General features: G+C 62.8%; 1 protein-coding gene across 1 annotated transcript; it reads left to right on the plus strand.

Annotated features, from left to right (window-relative positions):
* Positions 1–6,572: 6,572 nt before the first annotated feature.
* GPRIN1 (G protein regulated inducer of neurite outgrowth 1) lies at positions 6,573–22,825 on the plus strand. Its single transcript, XM_054037377.1, has 2 exons — positions 6,573–6,920; positions 17,945–22,825. Exons 1-2 carry the CDS (start codon positions 6,573–6,575, stop codon positions 19,715–19,717), a joined length of 2,121 nt encoding a protein of 706 aa, XP_053893352.1. The 3' UTR covers positions 19,718–22,825.
* Positions 22,826–24,473: the final 1,648 nt, after the last annotated feature.

Genomic DNA, 24,473 nt, shown 5'->3' on the forward strand with positions numbered 1-24,473 from the left:
GGGACACAGCTCCATCTGAGCCTCCCCTAACTCACGCCCCCGAAGACGCCTGGCTGTGCCCGGTTCAAAGGGACCTGCTTCATCAGAGCGAATTCTGGGGCCATGGCTGGGGAGGGGCCAGGGGGAGACAGCGATTTAGGCTGGGATGGGGGTGGGCCCAGGAGCATAGCATGGCTAGGGGCTGGTGGAGAGACCTGACCCAGCGATGGGGTCACTACGCCAGCGGAAAGGTGCCAGCCAGCAGGGGCCAAGACAGCACCACCGACTCGCCTGTCCAGCCCCATTGGCACAGCCCAGCCTGGCTCCGTGGCTGCCCCAGGCACAGCCAGACCATAGCCCCACCGCTGTCCTCTTCTCCAGCATGGAAGTGTGGGTCCCTCTGCAGTGCATCCAGGCATCCCCTCCCCAAGGGCCGGATGGGGTTGGAGGGGCTGGGCCAGGCTGCAGGGGGTTGCGATTGGGGGCGGGGGGACTGGACCAGGTTGGGGGGGTTGTGATTGGGCCCACGTCCCTCCCCCCAGTGGCACTGCAGGACCCTGCTGGTGACAGCCCTTGGTGACTGCGTGGGTGGGGTGGGCTCTTTCCAGGGTGGGGGGCTGCTGGGCCACGGCCGGATCTGTGCCCGAGCCATTGGCAGCTTGTGAGTTTGGTGGGTTTGCATCTTGGGTAACAAGCAGTTGCCATGGCAACTGTGGGATAACAGTGGGGGTTGTTCTGGGATCTCTGCTGCAGGGGGCGGGGGAGGGTGAATGTGTGGCTGGGGGGGGAGGGTGAATGTGTGGCTGGGGGGGAGGGTGAATGTGTGCCTGGGGGGCGGGGGAGGAAGAGGTGGGGGCGAGGCGGGGCACACCCGGGCTGGGCTCATATCTTGCGTTCTGATTGGCTGTTTGGGAGCCAGGGCCAGTTCCCACTGGGGGGAGGCGCCCCCAGGTGTGGGGCCGGCTGTGGGCAGCGGGGGCGTTAGGGCAGCCAGGGGCTGTGGCGACACCACCGAGGTGTGGAGCGGCCCCAGGACACATGCCCAGATGGAGGCAGACGCGCCGGCAGGGCCTGCTGTGCGCACAGTGGCACCAGCGGCGCTGGGAGGTGCTCAGCGGGTGGGGGGGTGGCTGTCCAGCGGGGGGGGCGTCGGGCCGCAGGGTTCTAGGTGCCGTGTGACACACCGGGCCCAGCGGGGGGAAGGGTGCTGAGCTCTGCCTGCACAGGGCCCCCCTCGTCCTCATCTTAACCCTGCACGGCAGTGGCCAGCCTGGAGCCAGGCACGGGGCAGCCGCTGCTCCACCTGGCGCTCTGCCCCTGGGCCAGGGCTGGGGCCACTGCAAACTCGTGTGAGGCTAGTGGCTCCCAGGACTGTCTATGCACCCCGGGGCCGGCTGCAGGGACACAGACACACTAACGTGCCGGCACACCCATGGACGTGTGCACACCCTCACGTGCCCACGCACACGCACAGACGTGCACACTCAGCCACCTCCCCATATGCACATATCCACACATGCATGCGTACAACCATGCTGGAACAGCCCCCGAGGTGTGCACACCTCTCACACACACACACACACGCTACACGGGCCTGGCGTCCTGCCCTCAAAAGCCAATGGAGGCGCTAGTCCCACAGGAAGCAATGGACACCGGCTGCAGGTCCCTGCCCCTGGGGGCGCTGCCCTGGTTCGAGCATGCAGCTGCACAGGGACCTGCCCTGCCCCAAGGGGGCGCTGTTATTATTCTATTTATTTTTATTTCCTTCCTATTTTTAGCATTGGGGTTTTCGTTCCAACCTTGCTGTTTACCGTTCTCGCTGCCTACATGCCCACGTTGCCAGGCAACCAGGTGCACGGCTCATGCTGATTGGCTCCAGCAGCTGGAGCGAACCCTGGAACTAGGGTGGCCCCCCCACGCACCCGGGCCCTATAGAGCTGTATGGGCTGCAGAGACGGGCTGGGAGGGGTGGGCAGGAGGCAGGAAAGGGTGAAAAGTGAGCAGGGCCGGCACATGCCCGTGCAAGGGGAACGCGCTGCACCAGACGCCCCCCAATGCAGGGTGGGTCTCGCTCTGCCGAGTGCAGCTCGGGTAACCCACGCTCCGGCCCAGCCTCTCCCCACGCGGTCCGTTCCCCCCCCCTCGAACTCCGCCCACTGAGGCTCAGCCCAACAAAGGGGCCAGGAGCTAGTCAGGAAGGCGTGAGCGCCTGGGGGGTTCGGGGCTGCACTGGGATGTAATTAGGAGATGGGGAAACGAGCACCCACAAGGGAAGAGACTTGCCTAAATCACACAGCAAATGAGGGGGATGGGAACAGAACCCAGGAGTCCTGCCCCTAGTCCTCTGTGTGAGGGAATCAGCATGGGGGAGTGGGGCGGGGCCACCAGCACATGGGTATGACATGGGGCAGGGGGATCAGACCGGGTGGGTTACAGGGGTGGGGGGGTCAGCACAGGGCGGGTTACAGGGGCGGGGGGGTCAGCAGAGGGCACGTTACAGGGGCGGCGGGGGGGTCAGCACAGGCCGATCTTTCCACAAATGTCAGCTGCGTGGCCCTGGCTGCCCTGCGATTCTACAGCCAATGGCCAATGTTCCGTGATTTCCAATTCCTTCCCATTGTGCGCATGCCGGTGCCTCCCCTTTCTCTCTCGCCAGCCCCAGCTCTCTGTGATATTCCCGCTCCCCTCGCCCTGTGCCAGGGGCTGGAGGTGAGAACACCTCTTCGGCTGCTCCTTGGTGCACGACGCGATCCCCATCTCTACGTAACCCGGGGCTATCCAAATAACCACAGAGCAGGTGCTGCTCCACCCCTCCCAGCGAGGTGGCGGAGCTCCCGGCCCCAGGAGCCCTCCGGCGGGCCTGAATTTGCTGACGTTACCGAGAGAAGAGTCGGTGGGTGGAGTTCCCACTCCCAGGCCGTGCTGGGGATCTGAGCTGCTGTTCGTAGGGGTCGCTTCCATTAGCCCCCACCAGGAGCAGGCAGTGCACACACATACACACGGGCCTGCCCGTTAGGAGCCAGTCACAGAAGTAACCGCTGAAAAGCGCAGCACAAAGGGGTCGTTTCCGTCCGTGTGCTGGAGGCATTCGGGTTGGTAAACGGGTGGCTGCAGCTTGGCCAACGGGTCACAACTGGAGTCCTGAGCTCACCAGTCCGTCGTTTGCAGACCCAGTCGCTGGGTCCCACATGCCTCTAGCTGGGTCTGCGTAGAGTCTTGTCGCTGTTTCTAGCTCTGTGAGTCTAGGGCACGCTCCCCTGGAGCAACCGCCTTGTCTGAGCCCTTCCTCGCGCCGTGAGATGCTGCAGGCCAGCCGCCCTAGCTGCCCAAACCCATATCAGACCTCCTGAGACCCCTCCTTGCACGCCCTTGGAGCACCACCCTGCTGTGGGCACTCTGGCCACCTGCAGTGTGAAGGGGCGGGGTGGGGCAGACAGGTGCTCTCCGGTCCAGATCAGCTGTGGGGAGCGGGAATCTAGTCAGCTCTGATCTTCGCTGCTTTCAATCATTACAGGACTTTACTGAAAGCTAAACTCCCCATCTGGTTTGGGGGGTGAAAAGGGGGCAAGGCAGAGGGGGCCCCACAGAACGTATCAGGGTTGGCTCTTCACCCCAAAGCACCATGGACCCAGCCCTTCTTTGGCGAGGAGCGAGCCCTGAGCTGTCCCTTCTGCGGGCAGCCTGTGTGTGGGGAGATTGACAGGTTGGAGCTGCAGCCTGGGCTCTGGACCAGGGCAGAGTGGTTCGCCTGGCAGAGAGAGGGCAGGGAGACCCAGCCTGCCCTGCATTAGGAACGACAGCCCAACCCACCCAGTGACAGCCACTGCACCAGCCTCCAGACTACCCCTAGCCCAGCTCGGCTGCGGCACGGGCCCAATGTAAGAGCCCTGCATCTCCTGTCTCCTTTCCCCAGCAGAACCGCTGTGAATCACTCCCCTGGCTTGGGGGGAGCTGCCAGCCAGACATTCTGCCTGGACCGTCCAACAAACCTTCCCATAATTAACTCCCCAGCGTGCCCAGGTGCGCAGGGATCTGACACCCACCCCCGCCTGGGCAGGGCCTGGGCTCTAGTGGCGACAGCGCCAAACTCGGCCGAGTGCTGGGGTTCACGTCGATGGCGCAGGATCACAGTGCGTCCCCGTGCCACGGCCGTGCCCCCGCTGGGACGTGGGGGGAGATGCAGGAGTCTGACGGAGAGGCACAAGGCATTGGATACTCTGGCTATGCCGTCTCCGGGAGAGAGCCATGGCAGGGTCACTGTGACGGGCTCCTGCAGCCGCCATCCCTCTGGGGAACTGGCACCCTGCTCACCCCCCGCCCGGCCCCTTTTCCTCCCCCCGCAGCAGAAAGCAGCGCTAGTTACAGTTCCTTGTTTTGAGGAATAAAAGATGGTGCGAATTAGCAACTGGAGGGTGATTCATGCATGAGTCACAGCCACAGAGCAGAGGTGGCAACAAGGAAATTACAGGGCACCCAACCCAGCGCCACCCTCCCCCCATGCTGGCTCCACTGCAGCTTTCTCTGCTGTGCAGAGGGAGGGGGCACCCCCTGCCCCCCCCCAGCAGCTCACAGCTAGGGAGTGTTCCTGAGCCTGCTGGCTGGGCTGCTGTCCCCAGCAAGGGGCTGGGTTCTCTGTGTGGCTGGGGAGGCCAATGGACGAGCCATGCCCACTTGCTCCATCCCAATGTGTTGAGTATCTGTGTTCCAGAAGCTGCCAGTGGCCCCCGCCAGGGTCCAGGTCCTGGCACAGGTCACAGCCATGGAGCTCGCTGGCACCAGGACACTGTTCCTTCCCGGGGGCAAACCCTGCTGCCGGCCAGGCAGTGACAGGGAAGCCAGAGCTCACGCCTGTGATGTCACCGCAGCAGGGGATATGGTGCAGATCCCTGCCCTGGGCCCACAAGGGAGCACGGGTGGCCAGTGCCGGGGGCATGAGAAAGGCATCACCTCCCCAGCCCACCCCACATGCCAGCAGCATTTGCAGGCCTCAGCCTGGCTCTGCTAACGCACCAGCAATGGAGTCAGGCATGGCGTGGCTGCCCCGCTGGCGCTCAGCTACCTTGGGGAAAGGGAGACGCTGGAACCAGCCCATCTAAGGCAGAGCTGAGAGGGCAGCGCAGCGGGGAGAGAAGGGGGAATCCGCCGAGCAATGGGTGGAGGCGGGGGAGACAGGGAGAGGCAAGAACCTGCGGCCTGAAGAGAAGAGGTTTCCTCACCCCCTCAATGCTGAGCCTGTGAGCGGTAGCAGGAGAGGCAGAGGCTGGCAGGACGCACTGACCCTGTGTGTGGAGCCACGGCCTTCCCTTCCGGCACCGCCTGGGGAGCATGTCCTCCCCTCCCCGGTCACCCAGCCCCTCCCTTCCTGCATGGACAAGGTCTTTCCTGGCGGGCACCCAGGGCGGTGGGGTGGAGAGGCCAGGGGCGCTGGCACAGCCCTTCCCCACCCTTCAGGATCCAGGCTGCTCCAGCGTGGGGGTCAGGAGGGAGTTGGCCAGGGTGGGGGGTTGTAGGTTCAGGCTGTGGGTGCATTTGCACACTGCCCCCCCCCCCCCACACACACACTGATTTTGCTGATCCAGGCAGGGCAGAGGGGTGCCAGCTCACCGCAGAACCCCAGGGAGGGGAAAGAGCCGACTGCTGCTGAGAGGGGAGGATGGGAAAGGCTCATCTTCCCCCCACACAAACTGGAAAATTACCAGGTTGAGTAACATGGTGTCACTGTCTGCAGGGCCCAGCTCTCAGCAGCCAAGAGAACGGGGCTGGATGGGCAGAATCCACTGGCCAACTCAGCCCCACCCTGTCCGAGTGGCCAGCGACGCCCAGTGCCCGTGCCCAGGGATGTCTAGCTCTGGGGAGCAGGGACCTGAATGGAGCCGTTACCCAGCACTGGACTCAATCTGATCAAGTCTTCTCCCGACAGCTGCTGGTGACCCAGGGAAAAGAAGCCGGGGGTCTCGGGGCAGCGGCGAGTCACAAAGCCTCAGGTACGACCCCCTGGAGCTGCATGGGCCAGAGAGGCCGAGCTCCCCTGTCCCCAGAGGGTTGTTCAGGCTGGACTGGAGGGGCACTGGCAGGACGAGGTGGGACATTCTGCCCGCTGGCCCTGCTTGGGTGGAGGCCTCTGATCTCCAGAGCTGTCAGCGGGCACTTCTCACGGGCACCACGCTCCATTTCTGCCCAGGGCAGCGAGGTACCAGCCGTGCCCTGCCAAGGGGAAGCATCGGAGTCTTCGTGCCAGGGTGACCCCTGCGCCCGCTCGCCTCCTTCTGGGAACCACCCCGACCTGCCGGCACCGGCTTCCCCAGCGCCAGGGCGGAGAGCCTGGGATCCCCAGCTCCCACTGGTATCCTCTGGGCGCGGGCGTCTGTCTCTCTGCCCAGCCAGTTCCAGCAGCGCCCGGGGATCTGTGGGGTGGGGATGGCTGCTGACCTCTCGCTGGCTTGGACGCTGGAGCCACCTGCTCCAGGGTGAGCCCAGCGAGTGCCCAGGCCTGGAGTCCCCTAGGGCCGGGGGCAGCACTGGCCGCTGACTGTGTGCCGGGTACCCAGGGCACATCCCTGCCGGCCTGTGGCAGGGGCTTGGGATCCTTCGCCATGCCCACTGGCACCAAGCCGCCCGCCCTGCAGGGTTCCCGGGGGCAGCCCCCCAGGAGAGGGCTCGGTGCCTACAGGGGCCGGGAGAGCCAAGGGCAGGTGCCCCTGCCTGTGCCCAGGGGGCTGCCCCATGGCCGCAGCTCCAGCCCCGCGGAGCCGGGCCCTCCTCCCCTCGGAGCGGTGCGGCTCGGCTCGGCTCGCTGCTTCGCCCGCCTCCTCTCCCCGAAACCCGCCGCCTCCCCCACGCATGCTCCCAGCTGCACTAGCCGGCAGCGCCTGGAACAGCGGTGCGGGGCGGCGCGTCTCCCCGAGCCGGACGCGGGGCCGGGGCTCCCCGGGGTCCCGCAGGTCAGTGCGCGCGGGCGGGGCGCGGGGAGCCGAGCGAGGGAAGGGGACAGAGCCGCGGGGCAGGGCTGGCGAGACGCGCCCCCCCCCCCCCCCGCCTGGGTGCGGGATCCCGGGGGCCGGTTTGCGCCTTGCCCCTGGGGGCGCGGAGCGGGGCTCCTTGGGGGCGCGGGGGTGCCATGTGCCAGGGTGCCAGCCGGGGAGCGGGCTGTGCGCTGGCGATGCCGGTGCCGTGTCTACACGGGGCTGGGTGTGTGTCGTGGCCGCGTGCTCCGGGTTTTCGGGGGATCCGGCCCTGGGGACACCGGGAGATGTGAGTTTCCGAGGAGACCGGCCCCGGCCCCTTTCGCGCGGCACAAGCGATCCGTGCAATATTTCATCCTGCAGATGTGCCCCCCCCCCCCCCCCGGCCCCATCGCGTTAATTATTATTGTCCAGAGCAGGATCTCCGCCTCCCCGCCCATTGGCACCTGCCCTGCCTGGGCCAGGGCCTGGCCCCAGCCCGGCTCTCTTGGCCTGTCTGGTGACAGTGGCTTTGGGCTGAGGGCGGGGGTCCTCGAGGAGGATTTGCTCCGTGTGTGTGTGTTCACATGTGCACACGCGTGTGCGGGTGGAGGGGGACCCTCGCTGAACGCAGATTCCTACACCTGGGAAGGCGAGAGAGGAACGGATCAGCCCTCGGGAAAAGCCTCCAATGCGACTGGAATTTTGTACCTGGCGAATATTTAAGGCAATTGCTCCTCTGGGTCCGTGCTTGGCAATGCCAGGCCCGGCACACACCTCCCAGAGCCAGGCACAGACCAGAGAGAGACTCTTGGATCAGTCCGATTCCCAGACCTGCCAGCAGCAGGGTTAGGTGGGCTGAGCACCCCAGGGACGTTCAGCGCTGGGCTGTGGCTTTTGCAGGCCCCTTGCCCAGGGTACCCCAAGGGGAGGGCCCCGGCAGTGGTGTGCGGCGAATGGGGGTTACAGCAGGGGGGGCGCTGGGAGCCATTGAACCAAACTAAACCCTGAACATGCTGGGAAGCACTTCACGCCGGGTGTGGATGTGAGATGCTGCTTTTCCTACACAGCTGCTGCCACCCTGACTTTAAACACAGCCCAGCCCAGCCAATGCGCGGCCCCCTTTGGCGGGACAGGCCTGGAGAGGGAAGCGTGGGGAACACAGCAGACAGGCTGGGAGGCAGTCTAGGCCCGGGGTGTTTGTCCCATAACAAAGTTGCTGTTACCGCCTGGCTGCTCCCGGTAACTAGGAGCCCGGCGAGCTCTGAGCTGGGGGGGGCGGCTCTCTGCCCCGTGCGCTCCGGCGTCCCTCCAGTCCAGTCGCTCCCTAGCTCAGCAGAATGCGGCGCTCTGCTGGTGGCGCTGACTTCCCCAGGGAGATCAGCGTCCGACCCAGGGCCACAGTGCGACTGGTGGGGCCGGGGCGTGAGCTGCTTTTGTAGTTCCCAGCGAGCCGCCATTCATTCGGCGTGTGGGTGATGCTGGATTTGCCCAGACGCCGAAGGAGAGTAGCAGGCACCGGAGCTAGCAGGCCCCTGCTGTCTCGCATCCAGATCTTACCCCTCTGGGAGTGGCGTTTCCTGCCGTGCTCCGTCACCACATACGCTGACCCCCACACCTGCTGGCAGCTAGATTCCCTGTGCCCCCAACGCAGCGGGGTGAACCGTTCTGCTCTGGCAACGTCACACCTCCCTCCCCGCAGGCAGAACAGGCCGCTCTGGGCCCAGGCGGAAAAGCCGGACTCCTGCTCGCACAAGGGAGCAGGTTCTGCCTGGCGCTGCGCTGGCATTGGCCAGTGTCACTCGCTCAGAGCCATGCAACACCAGCGCAGCCGTGATGAACGTGGCCCCATTGCATGTGCCATCAGCACCCGCGTCCCCTGCCCTGTCCTGCCCTTTCTCTGCTCCTTGCGTTCAGCAGGAAGGCTGGCCCCGAGGCCTGGCTGAGCGCCTGGGCTTCCCATGTGCGGCACGGCTGGGCACTGCCCGGAGGAGGGGCTGGCAGGGTGGCGTGGAGAGCAGGGATCACCCTCGCTCATTGGGCTGGGCACCTTGTCATACGGTGGATATCTCCTCACCTGGCCGGCCCCCCTCCCGCTCACCCACAACCCCCACCTCCCCTCTCCCCGTTCTCCCTCACCCAGCCCCCCACCTCCCCTCTCTGTCCTCCGTCACCAGCCCCCTCCCCTCCATGTTCTCCCATCACTCCCCTTTCTCCTCCCATGTGTCATCGCCAGACGCAGCAGTAGGAAAACGATGTATTTTTAGCTTCTTTCAATGCTGTGGAGCAGCTGGAGACGGGGAGAAGCAGCCAGCGCTCAGCAGACTGCTCTGAGATCCGCGGCGCCTGCAGGATTCCAGCCGTACTCGCCAGGGCCGCCACTGTGGTCACCTCTGGGGTGAAGCCTGCAGCTGTCTGACAGCACAGAGCAGGGCCGCCCAGCAGCAAGGGCAGGAGCAGGGGAGGAATCCGGTACCCAGTGTGTGGCAGGGAAATGCCGACCTCCAGTGGGAGTTTGGCCAGGGCTGAGGATCGCAGGTACCCCCGAGCGTGGCGCTAGCTCTCTGCGCAAAGTCAGCCCAGTGCCCCTCGCTTGGATCCTCACGGGCTCGGGAGCCGCAGCTGCTGTCAGAACAGGCCGCGTTTGCACCCCCTGCGCGTGAACGCCCTCGTGCACGTGCAGGAATACCTTGGTTGTGAGCAGCTTGTTGTGCAAAGGCAGGGGCTTGATACATGCACGGATCGGCCTCTACTTTTGCACGGGCAGGTTCAGGGGCTTTTGGAGAACGTGTCCCAACCGTAACAGAGTCTGGCTGGGGCACTGGGGGGAGCAGCGGATCCTCACCGCACGGGCCTGTCTGAGGGACGTCAGTGGATTGCACCGGGGTGAGAGGGCAGGACCCAGCTCTGGTGGATCTAGTCGCCTGGGCATCGGTGCCACGTGGCTCTGGGCTTGGCAGGCAGGAGTTGGTTACAGCCCTCAGGACAGAGACAGCGAGTCGGACGGGCAGCGGCACGGCAGAGGGTGTGATGAAGACACAGCTGGACATTGATGGGCACCGTGCTGCACAGCCGGGCTCAGCTCAGCCACCGTCCCAGGGATCCGCTGTGTCACTCTCCCTGGCGCCGAGCCCGGGCAGCTCTCTAGGGCTCAGGCCAGCACTGTCTGCAGTGCACCCCACGAGGGCCCAGAGAGCCTGGCTTAGAATCATAGAATCTCAGGGTTGGAAAGGACCTCAGGAGGTCATCTAGTCCAACCCCCTGCTCAAAGCAGGACCAATTCCCAACTAAATCATCCCAGCCAGGGCTCTGTCAAGCCGGGCCTTAAAAATCTCCAAGGAAGGAGATTCCACCACCTCCCTAGGTAACCCATTCCAGTGCTTCACCACCCTCCTAGTGAAAAAGTTTTTCCTAATATCCTAAACCTCCCCAACAGCAACTTGAGACCATTAGTCCTTGTTCTGTCATCAGGTACCACTGAAAACAGTCTAGATCCATCCTCTTTGGAAACCCCCCTCAGGTAGTTGAAAGCAGCTATCAAATCCCTCCCTCATTCTTCTCTTCTGCAGACTAAACAATCCCAGTTCCCTCAGCCTCTCCTCATAAGTCATGTGCTCCAACCCTCTAATCATTTTTGTTGTCCTCCATTGGACTCTTTCCAATTTTTCCACATCCTTCTTGTAGTGTGGAGCCCAAAACTGGACACAATACTCCAGATGAGGCCTCACCAATGTCCAATAGAGGGGAATGATCACGTCCCTCGATCTGCTGGCAATGCCCCTACTTATACAGCCCAAAATGCCGTTAGCCTTCTTGGCAACAAGGGCACACTGTTGACTCATATCCAGCTTCTCATCCACCATAACCCCTAGGTCGTTTTTTGCAGAACTGCTACCTAGCCATTCGGTCCCTAGTCTGTAGCAGTGCATGGGATTCTTCCATCCTAAGTGCAGGACTCTGCACTTGTCCTTATTGAACCTCATCAGATTTATTTTGGCCCAATCCTTTAATTTGTCTAGGTCCCTCTGTATCCTATCCCTACCCTCCAGCGTATCTACCACTCCTCCCAGTTGAGTGTCATCTGCAAACTTAAAAAGAAGAACAGGAGTACTTGTGGCACCTTAGAGACTAACAAATTTATTAGAGCATAAGCTTTCGTGGACTACAGCCCACTTCTTCTATATGCATCCGAAGAAGTGGGCTGTAGTCCACGAAAGCTTATGCTCTAATAAATTTGTTAGTCTCTAAGGTGCCACAAGTACTCCTGTTCTTCTTTTTGCGGATACAGACTAACACGGCTGTTACTCTGAAATCTGCAAACTTGCTGAGAGTGCAGTCCACACCATCCTCCAGATCATTAATAAAGATATTGAACAAAACCGGCCCCAGGACCGACCCTTGGGGCACTCCGCTTGAAACCGGCTGCCAACTAGACATGGAGCCGTTGATCACTACCCGTTGAGCCCGACGATCTAGCCAGCTTTCTGTCCACCTTACAGTCCATTCATCCAGCCCATACTTCTTTAACTTGGCGGCAAGAATACTGTGGGAGACCGTATCAAAAGCTTTGCTAAAGTCAAGGAATAACACATCCACTGCTTTCCCCTCATCCACAGAGCCACTTATCTCATCATAGAAGGCAATTAGGTTAGTCAGGCATGACTTGCCCTTGGTGAATCCATGCTGACTGTTCCGGATCACTTTCCTCTCCTCTAAGTGTTTCAGAATTGATTCCTTGAGGACCTGCTCCATGATTTTTCCAGGGACTGAGGTGAGGCTGACTGGCCTGTAGTTCCCCGGATCCTCCTCCTTCCCTTTTTTAAAGATGGGCACTACATTAGCCTTTTTCCAGTCATCCGGGACCTCCCCCGATCGCCATGAGTTTTCAAAGATAATGGCCAATGGCCCTGCAATCACATCCGCCAACTCCTTTAGCACCCTCGGATGCAGCGCATCCGGCCCCATGGACTTGTGCTCGTCCAGTTTTTCTAAATAGTCCTGAAACACTTTTCTCCCCAGAGGACTGGTCACCTTCTCCCCATACTGTGCTGCCCAGTGCAGCAGTCTGGGAGCTGACCTTGTTCGTGAAGACAGAGGCAAAAAAAGCATTGAGTACATTAGCTTTTTCCACATCCTCAGTAACTAGGTTGCCTCCCTCAGTCAGTAAGGGGCCCACACTTTCCTTGACTTTCTTCTTGTTGCTAACATACCTGAAGAAACCCTTCTTGTTACTCTTAACATCTCTTGCTAGCTGCAACTCCAAGTGTGATTTGGCCTTCCTGATTTCACTCCTGCATGCCTGAGCAATATTTTATACTCCTCCCTGGTCATTTGTCCAATCTTCCACTTCTTGTTAGCTTCTTTGTTGTGTTTAAGACCAGCTTCCCCCGTCCCCCTCTGATCCAGCTTCTCTTGGGCTTCCCAGCTGTCTGGGCAGACGCCAACTCATGCCCCAGGGTTCCTTGGCAGGAGGGGTGGAGTTCTGTCTTGGGAAGCCCTGTGTCCCAGGCTTCAGGGCACAGCGTGTCCCCTCCCTGTGCTGGCGCTATTGCCAAGGAGAGGCCAGAGGGTCTGGCACCATCCTCTGAGCCCCCTGGCAAACCCTGCGCTCCTCCCACCGCAGGGCTGCTGGCGGGTGACATGGGGCCAGGGCGTGTGACCCAGGCCACGCTGGCCTACAGGAGCCTGTGATGCAACCGGCTGAGTCCCAGGGGTGCGTGCCAGGCATCCCCTCTCTGTGCCAGTGTAACGATGCGGCCTCTGGCGGGACACAACTCAGATTATCAATTCAGGACAAATTGCTTAGAGCAGGGCTGGGACGGAGCAGGGAGCGGGGCGGATTGGACCTGGGAATGGAGCCTGGGAGTTACATTGATCTACCTGAGCTGTAACCTGAGCCAGGAGGGGGGTGGGAGAGGTGACACCTTCTGCCCCGAGTCGGAACAAAGGAGAGGAGGAGCAGGGGGAGGGGGGAGAGAGCTGCTGGAGGGATTTTTGGGAGTTTTTCAGTTTGGGGCTGGGAGGTGCAACGCAGGGAACCCAAGCTGGGTCTAAGCTCCCTGCACTCCCCAAGAGGACTTGACTGAGGGGTCCTGGTTGTATCTACAAGCTCTGCTCTTGACTGTGTTCCTGTTCTCCAATAAACCTTCCGCTTTATTGGCTGGCTGAGAGTCACGGGGAATCGCAGGAAGCCGGGAGTACGGGGGCCTGAGTCCCCCACACTCCACGACAAGGGCAGTTACAGCCCAAGGCTGGGGTTCCAAACCAGCCAAACAGAGAGGACTTCGGTCTCACCCCACTGGCTAACCACAAGTCACACAAGCAATTCCCTCAGACACTCCAGTTTCCCAACAGAGGGTCCTGTGGCACCTTACTTCTGTTAGTCTCAAAGGTGCTACAGGACCCTCTGTTGCTTTTTACAGATTCAGACTAACACGGCTACCCCTCCAGTTTCCCAGTATCACCACCAGTGCCACTCGTTATGGGGACAAATGGTTATGAAAACCAATACCCCAGTAAAAGAAAAAAGGTTTTCTCGATCCCAAAGGACCAAGCCCCAGACCCAGGTCAATATACAAATCCGATCTTACCCATAAATCACGCTGTTGCCAATCCTTTAGAATCTAAAATCTAAAGGTTTATTGATAAAAAGAAAGAAAGAAAGAAAGAAAGAAAGAAAGGTGAGAGTTAAAATTGGTTAAATGGAATCAATTACATACAGTAATGGCAAAGTTCTTGGTTCAGGCTTATAGCAGTGATAGAATAAACTGCAGGTTCAAATCAAGTCTCTGGAACATCCCCAGCTGGGATGGGTCATTCAGTCCTTTGTTCAGAGCTTCAGTTTGTAGCAAAGTCCCTCCAGAGATAAGAAGCAGGATTGAAGACAAGATGGAGAAACTGCAGCTGCCTTTTGTAGTCCCTTGCCATGTGATCTGTGCTTCCTTTGTTCCAAAAGCAAGCCACCCAGCACATGGCATGAAAGAACTTTTGAGTTTTGTCCATAGGCATGTCCCTGCCTTGCTCAGTTACAAGGTGTATCTGCCTTCTCTCAATGGGTCCATTGTATAGCTGATGGTCCTTAATGGGCCATTAAGCAGGCTAGGCAGAGCTGACACCAACTTGTCTGGGGTGTCACCCAAAAGCATAGCACAAGTTTGAAATACAAAAAGAAGAACAGGAGTACTTGTGGCACCTTAGAGACTAACAGATTTATTAGAGCATAAGCTTTCGTGGACTACAGCCCACTTCTTCGGATGCATATAGAATGGAACATATAATGAGGAGATATATATCATGAGGTTGATGGATTTCCATTCCATATGGCTAAATGCAGTGCCTTGCATAATGACAAGTTTCAGAGTAACAGCCGTGTTAGTCTGTATCCGCAAAAAGAAGAACAGGAGTACTTGTGGCACCTTAGAGACTAACAAATTTATTAGAGCATAAGCTTTCGTGGGCTACAGCCCACTTCTTCGGATGCATAGTCTCTAAGGTGCCACAAGTACTCCTGTTCTTCTGTTTGAAATACAGACAGTCTAGAGCCAATACTTATAACTTTAAATACAAAAATGATCCATGCACACAAGTAGCATAATCATAACCAGCAAACATAACCTTGTCTTAGACACCTTATTTGACCCCCTTTATACAAGATTTGGTGCCACTACAGAACTTTGGTTGTACCAATGATCTATCCGGTCCTGGGCTGTGTCAATAACGTCAGAGCCAGGCACTGGCAGACGGGCAGGGCTGGGGCTGGGCCCAGGAACCTCTGTGAGGAGGGGACAGCAACAGCTGCGAACTGATCTCTGTAAAATATTGTGCATCCAAATCCAGCCCCCTGTACCTGCCCCCCAACCCAGCCCCCTGTACCTGCCCTGCAACCCAGCCCCCCGTACCTGCCCCCCAACCCAGCCCCCTGTACCTGCCCTGCAACCCAGCCCCCCGTACCTGCCCCCCAACCCAGCTCCCTGTACCTGCCCTCTGTACCTGCCCCCCAACCCAGCCCCCCGTACCTGCCCTCTGTACCTGCCCCGCAACCCAGCCCCCCGTACCTGCCCCCCAACCCAGCCCCCCGTACCTGCCCCCTGTACCTGCCCTGCAACCCAGCCCCCCGTACCTGCCCCCCAACCCAGCCCCCGTACCTGCCCCCTGTACCTGCAACCCCAACCCAGCCCCACCCTGTACCTGTCCTACCAACCCAACTCCCACATCTCCCTCTACCTGCTCCGACAGCCTGACCCCTGTGCTCCCTGCCTAGATCCCTTCACCTGCCCCTAACCCGCTGCCTCCCCTGAGCCAGCCCCACTGCCACCCTCAGTGCAGACCCCCATACCTGCCCCCCACCCCCACGTTACCCGACACAGAGCCCTGTACCTGCCGCCTGCCCATTCCCCAGCTGCTTGCGTTCCCTGCACCAGCCATGCGCCATCCCCCTAACCGCTCTGTGGTGTCACCCCCATTCGCGCACACACAGTGCAGTGCATGTGACCAGGCCATGCCCTACAGGCCCCTCAGAGCCTGGGCTGCCCATAGCTGGGTACTACACCAGTGGGCACAGAGAGAGAGCGACAGCCGCCACTCACCCGCTGGGCTGGGGGCTCGAGGACACTCGGTGGTTCCAGTGTGTCCCTAGTGCAGGCCGGACGGAAGCTGGCAAGTGGGGGGCCGTGGGACCCCGGGCCTGGAGAGACGACGTGGGCTAGGGAAACAGGCAAAGGGCTGGGAGCCAGGACTCCAGATGCTGGCATAGCTGGTGCCGCTCTGTGGGGGTGATTTCCCCCAGTGCAACATCCCCCCCCCAAGGCCTGTGCACCCCGAAGCTGCCTGGGTGGACTCTGCCCTAACCTCCCTGGTCCAGCTCGTCCCATGAGTCCCGCCAGAATCTGCCCCCCAGCTCCTGCGCTGCTGTACGGGGGAGGGGGCCCAGGACCTACGCTGACCCAGCAGATCTCCCGGGCAGCCGAGGCTGGGCCCCACACACATTCTGGCAGCTCCTGGGTGCCAGGGTGGGCACTGGCCTCACAGGGGTGGCCCTAGCTCTTGGTATCTCAGTGCCCAGTCTGCGAGCTGGGGGTGGTACCCCTCCTTCCCGGGGGGGGGGAGCATTCGGGGCAAGCCCCCTATTGCATTTTGCTATGGAGCTGATAAGGCCATGCGGCCCCACCTCATTCCCGGTGCTGGCGGAGGCATGGGTCCCCGCGACGGCTGGGCTGGGGTGATCACCGGGAGGCTGCTCAGGGCAGCTCTGCCCCACAAGGGGCCCCTGCCCCTCGGCGTCCCCTGGAAGCCCAGGGGAGCCCCATTGCCCGGTGCGACCGGATCCGGGCCGGGGTGGGACCTGCTCCCCTAGCCTGTCCCAGCAGAAGTTGCTGAAAGTCACAGAATTTCCGCCTCCAGACCTGCCTGCTCGTTAGGAGATTTTGGGTGGGTGGGGCCACATCAATACCTGGTGTAAATCTGTCGGCTTCCATGGTTACCCCAGGCGTGGGCTTGGCCCATGGTTCTAGGGAGCTGGCGCTGAATCGCCACAGGAGGCCGGGGGTGGCTGGAGCTGCGCCGCTGCGGGTGCCTTGGCCCCAGCAATGGCGAAATCGGGGACGCATGGGAGGGGACAGGAGCTCACCTGTCCGGCTGCAGGAGAGACCTGGAGGTCTGTGCCGGGGGGGGGGGGGGGGGGGGAGGAGGGGTCAGGCTGCAGGAGGCTGCAGGACCCAGTTTGTCCTGGTGTCCGTTCTGCAGCCAACTTGGCCTGGGCTGGGGGGGGGCTGTCTCATACCCCGGCCCTCAGAGCAGCTCCAAATAACCCTTTTTCTCTCCTCCCTCAGCCTGCCAGAAATTCCTTTTCCTTCCTTCCCTGCAAACCCGCTGCTCGGTCTGGGAGGCCTGGCCAGTGTTCCCGGCTCTGCCGCTGGCCGTGCCGCGGGCACCACGAGCCTTGCCCAGCCCCACGAGCTGAGGCTCAACTCTGCCTGGCCACGTCGAGAAAAGCTAGAATCCTCCCTTCCCCTCTGCCACCCGCGGGCACCAAGGCGCCTGTTGGGGAGGGACGGGGAGGCCAAATGTCGCAATAGCAAAGGGCGTGGTGGAGGTGGTGCTGCAGGGAAGGGGGCAGGGGGCAGGTGCATGCCCACACGTGCACGTGGGCTGTGGTGGGGAGCAGGACTCGCCCCCGTATGGTGGGGGAGAGGGTCTGTTGGAGCATGTGACCATTGCACCATCCCACACTCGTGCCACGGCCACCGACGCCCACCCCAACCCGGCGCGTCGCCTCCATGGACTTGGCGTTAGGAAACACGTGTGCACAACAGTGCGCCTCGTTTGCACGTGCACTGGGGCTGTGACCGGCCGGGCCTGGAGCTGGTCAGGCATTTAGTGCGTGTGGGCGCACGTCAGCTCTGACAGCGAGGCGCTGTCTGTACCGAGACAGATGGGCTGGAAGCGTACGGAGCAGCTGAGCGGGTGCAGGGGGCCTTGGGCTCTGCTTGGAAACTGGGGTCCTGTCGGGTTGGTCTTGGGTCCCATCAAGGTTGAAGCTCTGCCCTCAGGGGAAGCCTGGAGCGGGGGTGGGGGCAGAGAGCGTGGAGCGGGGGCGGAGCCTGGAGCGGGGGCGGGGGAATGTCCATGCACAGGCCCCGGTTCTCGCCCCCGGCCTGGCACAACGCAGGACAGCGACAGTTTGGGCAGAGGCGGACGCAGCTCTAGCTGCTCCTTGTGGGCGGTGGGCACAGCCTGTGGCTGCGGTGTCCTGCTCCCCATCACACTACGCTGTCTTTCCAGTGTGGGCCCCCCCATTCTCCAGCTGGGCACGGGCGGCTCCGGCTCCTCTGGGGCTAGGGGCAGAGTCCGGCTCCTCTGGGGCTGATTTGCTTTGAGGCGGCCGGGGTCTCCTTAGCAGCGAAGGGGCCCCAGCCGGGGCTGTGGGAGGCCCGTGGGTCTGGCCGGGGGGCCGGCGGCCGGAGGAGGTGGTGCAGGACGGAGCACGGCCCAGGGCTGCAGCGTAACCCTGCTGTTGTCTGTTTCAGGGCCGCACGCCAGGCGGTGGAGTAGCATGGGAGAGCCCCGGCCGAGGCATGGGCAGCACTGAGGAGCCAGAGACCCTGCAGCTGCTCGCACAGGAGGGGGCGGCTGAGGACGCGACGAGCGGCTACCTCCACCACTCCCGCTGTGGGGCCGGCGCGCTGGCCATGAGGAACTGCTGCGGCACCGAGCCCGGCGGCACCGAGCCCGGCGGCCAAGGCAGCACAGAGAGCCGAGCCGAGGCCCCCGCCATGGCCCAGCAGTCCTCGCCGGAGCCCGCGGCTGGCGGCCGGGCCTTGGCTCTCAAGGGCCCCGGAGCAGGAGCGGGGCCGTTGGAAAAGGGGGCCGAGCGAACGCCTGTTGCCAGCTTGGGACAGAACGGCGAGCGGAGCTCGGGCCCCTTGACGCGGCCCGATGGCTCCGTCGTCCCTCAGGGCCCTCCAACGGGAGTGGGCACTGCCGTGGCCAGCCCGGGGCCATGCCTCAAGGGGCACAGCAAGGACCCACCTTGCGCCCCGGCCGCTCTGAAACACGTTGCATTTCTTGAACCAGCCAACACAGACCCTGAGCCAGATGGTGCCGGAGTCGCAGCGGTCAGTCCGGAGCTGGGTCCGGTGCCTCGCATGTGCCCGCAGGACCGAAGCCAAGAGCAGTCTGGGGCCTCCAAGGGAGCCGTGTCCCGCTGGAGCGTGGGAGCCCCCGGCGCAGCGCCATTGTCCGAAGACGGCGTGGCCACGCCCTGTGGACATGCTGGTGGGAAAGCACCTGCGTCTCTGGCAGAGCCCAAGGCCCAGCTGGGACCCCCAGCTGCCCCAGGGGTAGGGGGCAACAGGGACATGGCGCTTCCTTCTCCAGAAGGGACCAAGGAATCCACCCCGGGAACAGAAGCAGCGTCAGCCCGAGCCAAGGAGACCAGTCCCCCTGCCCCTCTCTCCATCCAGAAAGCCGCGCCAGAGGCCCCCTCTGCTGCTGCTCCCAGCAAGTCCGGGGAGAGCCGGGCGGCTCCAGCTGAGGCCAGAGGGGGACGCGTCCTGCCCCAGAGCACTGCGGAGGGAAGCCCAGTTCAGGAGCCGCGACGAGCAATGGGGACGGAAGTGGGGCCTGGGGAGGAGGCTGCCCGGGAGCCCCGGACTGTGGAGCTGCTCTCCAAGACCTACTCGTTTGAGGTCACTCCTCCCCCGCAGGACGCTGGGACTCAGGACACCGGGACGCAGGTCGGCAGCCGAGTGTCGCTGGTGTCCGTGGCCATCAGCCCCATAAACCCCCCGGACGGGTCCTCGGCCTTCACTTTCCACAGCCGGGGCCAAGGCCCCTCGGGCCTGAAGAGCCCGGGCCCGGAGCTGAAGCCCTCCAAGAAGGACGCGGAGATGCAGGTCTCCATCCCAGTGGAGACCAGGTCTGTGGCCACGGGGCCCATGACGCCGGTGGCCAAGTCTCCCCAGGCGTCCTACCCCGAGGTGCGCGTGAAGGGGGCGCAGGAAGAGCCGCCCGAGCCCATCCGGGAAGTCAGCTGGGACGAGAAGGGGATGACGTGGGAGGTGTATGGCGCCTCCATGGAGGTGGAGGTGCTGGGCATGGCCATCCAGAAGCACCTGGAGAAGCAGATCGAGGAGCACGGCCGGCAGGTGGTGCTGACGCCACAGAGCACCCGGGCCAGCTCCATCAAGGGGGCGCCGCAGAAGGGGGAAGTCAAGCGGCCGCCCAGCATGTTCCGGGCGCTTCTGCAGAGTGTGCGCCAGCCCCGCTGCTGCTCCCGGGCCGGCCCCGCCGCGGAGTGAGGCAGCCGCTCGCGCCCTGGCGGGCTGGGAACGGCAGCCCAGCCCAGGTCGTGGGGTTTCTCAGGCAATCCCGGGGGCTGGGGTCTCACCCCTCTGGCCCCAGGCTCAGCAGCTCCAAGCACTTGGACCCCACGGTCCCCTGCTCACCCAGCCCAGACACTGGCCACACTGCCCCGCCCCGAGCTGCACGCCTGGGCAGGGTGCGGCGTGCAGAGACTTCAGGCCCCAGCATGCAATGCTCACCCAGCGATGTCTGGTTCCATTGAGATGGAGCACTGCATGCTGGGACACGTAATCCCCACATGCTGCACCGTGGTCTGCAGGAGGGGTTGCTGAGATCTGGGGTCAGGGTGCAGCTGACACAGCCGTCCCTCTGCTGGACAACATCTGGGCACCCCTGGGTGGGGACTGGGGTTTGTGCAGTGAAGCCCGTGATGGGAAGACCAGAAGAAAAGCGGAAGGGGTGGAGGTGGTTGCGGACCAGCCCTTGGGAGCGTGTCTGGCAGGGGGCCGGCTCCTTGCCTTTCTCCCGGTCACAAGCTGAGTTTCCCAAAGCACAAAACAGCACTGGCTACCTTAAAGTCCCACAACCCAGGTCCTAAGGTCTGGCTCCCTGGACAGCGCCCGGTGCCTGGAGCTGAGCCCTGGCCGAGCCAGAGAGTCCCGCTGCCCCTTGTGCGTTCTGGGGAAACTCCAGCTTCCCGTCAGCCTGGGCGGCTGGAACCAGCCGCGCTCTGCCGCCCTGCAAAGCTGCAGTCCTGCTCCGAGCCAGGCGCCCGCTGTGCCAGGCTCCCCGGGGAGGTGGTGGAAGCTTTGCAGTCAGGCTGGCCTGGGCTGGCTTTGCCGGCGCTCATGTATCGGACTGTGGTTTGGAGAGACAAACTCCGGCCTCGCTCCGGGTCCCAAGAGGCTCCTGGCTCTGCAGCTGCTGTCACCGACTCCCACCCTCGACTGAGCTCAAAGCTTTGCAGACGGGTGTCCTCCCCACGCTGGCACGGGGAGGCAGCCTGTAGCCCTCTGCCCCAGCTCAGCCCCACCCTCCCCACACAGGCCACGGTGCCAAGGCCACAAACCAAGCCAATTGCCTGAGAAACCCAGACCGCTGGGCAACGTTCATGTCCTGTCTGGGCATCCTGCGTGTGTGTCTGTGGGGCCTTGCGTCTCAGTGTGTGCATGTGTCTGTGTGTGTGTCTCAGCGTGTGCGTGTGTCTGGGTGTCCCTGCGGGTCCCTGAGTGTGCATGTCACTGCGTGGGCATATGTGGGTCCCTGCGTGTGCGTGTGTCTGTGTCCCCCTGCATGGGGGCGCAACCGTGCATCTCCCTGTGGGTCTGCGTGTCTCTGCGTTGGGGTGTGGCCGTGCGCCCCTGAAGTCCACGTGGTTTTCAGATCACAAAGGGGTTTGTTGGCACTTTTCACGTTCGGGGTTTTTCAGGGGAGATTTTATTGAACTGTGTTTGAATTTTCTGGCTTTTTCAAGGACTCGCGCGGCGGCGTTTCCCCCCAGAACCGCTTGCTCCGGTGGCGTGAGGAGCCGTTTCCTTTTCTTTCCTCTTCTACAAACTTCCTTCATGGTGGGATTTCGTGGTTTGTCTCTGGAAACAAACCGGGCAGGCTGAGCTCAGCCGAGCGCCAGGGTATGTGAGGGGGGGAGTCACAGCTTCCAGGACACACCCCGGCCAGAGCTGGGGGCAGCACCAGCCCCTGCTGCTCCGACATTCACCCTGGCGAAGCCCACGCCGCAGTGGGGCTGGGGACAGAGCCTGCTGGTGGTTCCTGTGTAAAGACCTCAAACCCCTGTCCCCCCGGCTGCTTGGGCCTCTGCCCTGGTGCAGCTCGTGAAAGCGACCTGACCCCGAGCTGCAGAGTGGGAGCACGGGCGGACGCGGGGGCAGAGGCTGCGCCCGGGGAGCTGATGCTGGTGATGGTGGTTATCAGTGCCCCTAGCTTGCTGCACGAGGATCAGTGCCCCTAGCCTGCTGCACGAGGATCAGTGCCCCTAGCCTGCTGCACGAGGATCAGTGCCCCTAGCCTGCTGCACGAGGCAGCTCCTGCTCCACACACGGACCCTCAACACCAGCTCCTCGGCGCCTGCCCAGGTCCATAGAGCTGGGGGCCGCTGACTGCCTGCGGGAAAGGAGCAGAGAGGTGCCCGGCTCCATGGCATGACTGGGGACTGGCCCAGGCAGGAGGGGGCCAGAGAGAGATGCAGAGCCAGCGTGTGGTGAGAAGGCCCCAGCTGCTTCTCTCTCTGGGCTGGGTGCCTCTCAGGATGCACCCTGCTGAGCCGGGGGGAGTGAGCGGGGCGCAGGCCCAGCGTGGGGCGTGTGCTTTTGCAGGCAGCTGGCCTGGTGCAGGTGGGCATGGCAGGAGTGTCTGCCCCCCTGGGCTGCCCAGCCCTGGAGCAGGCGTCCCCATTTGTTCCGAGAGTCACGTACCTGCAGTCCTGCCGCTGGGGGGAACCTGGCCCTATGAACCCTGAGGCCCAAAGGGCAGTGGGTGCTAGGTGCCCAGTTTCAATGCCACACGCCTTGGAGCCTACCCCTCCGGGGTGTCCCAACAGAGGCCCTGCCTGGGCAGCGGGGAGAGGGCACTGGGGTGCAGCTGCAGGGGTGCTTGGAGGCGGGTGCCTGCGGGCTCTACCCACATCCCTCCCTTACCCTGCTGTCTCTCTCACCCAGGGGCACTTGCCAGGCCATAGCCCAGTGCGGAGGCCCCGGTGCCCCACCTGCTCTGCCAGGCCATGCTGCAAAGCCAGATGGTAGCAACTGAAGTAGGTGTCAAATCATGTGACTTTCCCGGCCAATCAGCCTGCAGGATACCCTGGCCTGCCCCTACCCAGGTAATGGGTGTGTCCCATGTACACGAGGACCCACCCTGGCCCTTGGGCACCAGCTCTGCCCCCGGAGGGGGGGGGAGCCATGCGCTCCCAGGGGGAGCAGGGCAGCCCAGGGAGAGCCCATCACATTCCTGCCTCTCCAGCCAATCAGCACACAGGGCTCACTCACTGGCTGAAGTACACCTTTTCAGACAATCAGTGTACAGGATTCCCGGGCAGCTGATTGGCCAATGAGGAAGCACTTGATCCCCACAGAATAGTCCCGATTGGCCGTGGGGGGGGGGGGGGGGGCAGATTGTAGCTTCCACTGGCTGCAGCATTGGCCAGGTAGCTGGGGGGGAGGGTGACACCCTGGTGCACCCCATGGTGCCAGTCGCCTGTGCTGGCTCCAGCGCTCAGTGATCCAGACTTGTGCCCACGCTGCCAGGTGGAGCCTGCCAGGGCCCAGCCGCTCGGGGCAGCGTTCCCAGAGCCACGAGGCTGATGGGGCGAGTTCACCCCGTTACGAGCACATTAACAAACCCCGCGTGCAAAGGGGGGGGACGGACGGGACAGACATTGCCTCCCTGCACCTCACCTGGCCAGAGCACAGGTGCCTGGTGGCCCTGCTGGGGGGGTAGGCACAGGGTGATGGCAGTGGGGCACTGGAAGGGGATCAGAGGTGAGTGGAGCATGGCACAGAGCTGGCCCAAGCCACTGGAGCCCCTTGCTGGTCAGCCTCCCCCCCCCAGCCCAGCCTTGCTGTCCCGCTGCCTCCAGCCTATGCCATGGCCTGGCACTGCTCATCACGCCACGGGCAGGGGCATTCAGTGGCAGCCCCATGGGCCGCACCTGGCACAGCCAAGGGGGCTGGTACACTCAGCAGCGGCACACAGGCACTGGGCCATGGCACCCAGTCCCACACCCGACCTGTGCCCCCCACAGCAGAACGTCGCCTGCTCGTCCCCGAGTGCCTTGTAGCCGCATGGGCAGGTCTGCGACGTGCCCCTGGCATAACAGCTCTCAGACAGGGCTAGAGGGGAGCGGGGGCATGTGTGCTCCGGTGGTGGGGTCCCCACAATCTGCCTGCAGATCCAGCGGCACTGGCTGGAGACGTGGCACAGCTGGCCTGCCCGCCTGGCATGCTGGTCTCCGGACAGCGTTGGCGTGCCGCAGAGATCACAAGGACTGAGCCAGGCCAGGCGGCTGCCGGGACTTCGCCATTTACTTCTTCTTTTTCCTTGTTTTTTTGGGTAAAACTTGTGAACTTGGATGTTGGGTAATAAAACCTGGAAAACCTGCCCTGGGGGCCTTCCTTCCCCCCCGGGGGGGAAGCACCGTCTTTCCTGGGCCTGGGGGGCGTCGGGCGCTGCTCCAGGGGGCCATCATGCTGCAGCGGCGCTTGGCTTGGGGTTGCCTCATCCCCAGCGGCCCCTGGGAGAAACACTTCCCGCCTCCCTGGGGCACGGCCCATTTGGCTGACACTGCTCGGCGCCTTTGGACTCTGGAAAGTCTTTTAGCCGGCTTTGCAAAGTGCCCAGAGCCCCCTGCATGCCCAGCCCTAGTGTGTGCCCTCACCCCACTGCACACCCCATGAGCCCTGCCTTGCCCAGCCCCAGTGGGCACCCCTGTGTGCCTCTCCCCTGCAGTGTGCGTGGGGGGGATTAGGGCAGCAATCCCATGCCCCAAGCCAGGGCCCAGCAGGCTCCAGTTCCTGGCCTGTGCCTTGTCCTCCCGTGCCCCATGCTGACCCCCAGGCACTGTCTCTAGTAGGGAGAGGCAGCTACACATACCCCAATGCCACCACTGCCCACGCTGGACCTACCCCGCTCCCCAGGGCCCAGCCCCCTGCCTTGCTTCCCAAAGTCCCGCTCCTCACGGCCCTGCTAAGAGCTGCCAGCCACGCGGGCACGGGGCCCAGACAGTCCTGGGGCGCTGGG

Source organism: Malaclemys terrapin, chromosome 8, assembly GCF_027887155.1.
Source record: "Malaclemys terrapin pileata isolate rMalTer1 chromosome 8, rMalTer1.hap1, whole genome shotgun sequence".
In the NCBI taxonomy this organism is placed as follows: domain Eukaryota; kingdom Metazoa; phylum Chordata; order Testudines; family Emydidae; genus Malaclemys; species Malaclemys terrapin.

Bases quoted from the DNA above. Each gene is read 5' to 3' on its own strand.
- GPRIN1 (XM_054037377.1), top strand. From the start codon at position 6,573: ATGCCCACTGGCACCAAGCCGCCCGCCCTGCAGGGTTCCCGGGGGCAG. The intron at 6,921-17,944 runs GTCAGTGCGCGC...TGTCTGTTTCAG, and splicing joins GGCTCCCCGGGGTCCCGCAG to GGCCGCACGCCAGGCGGTGG.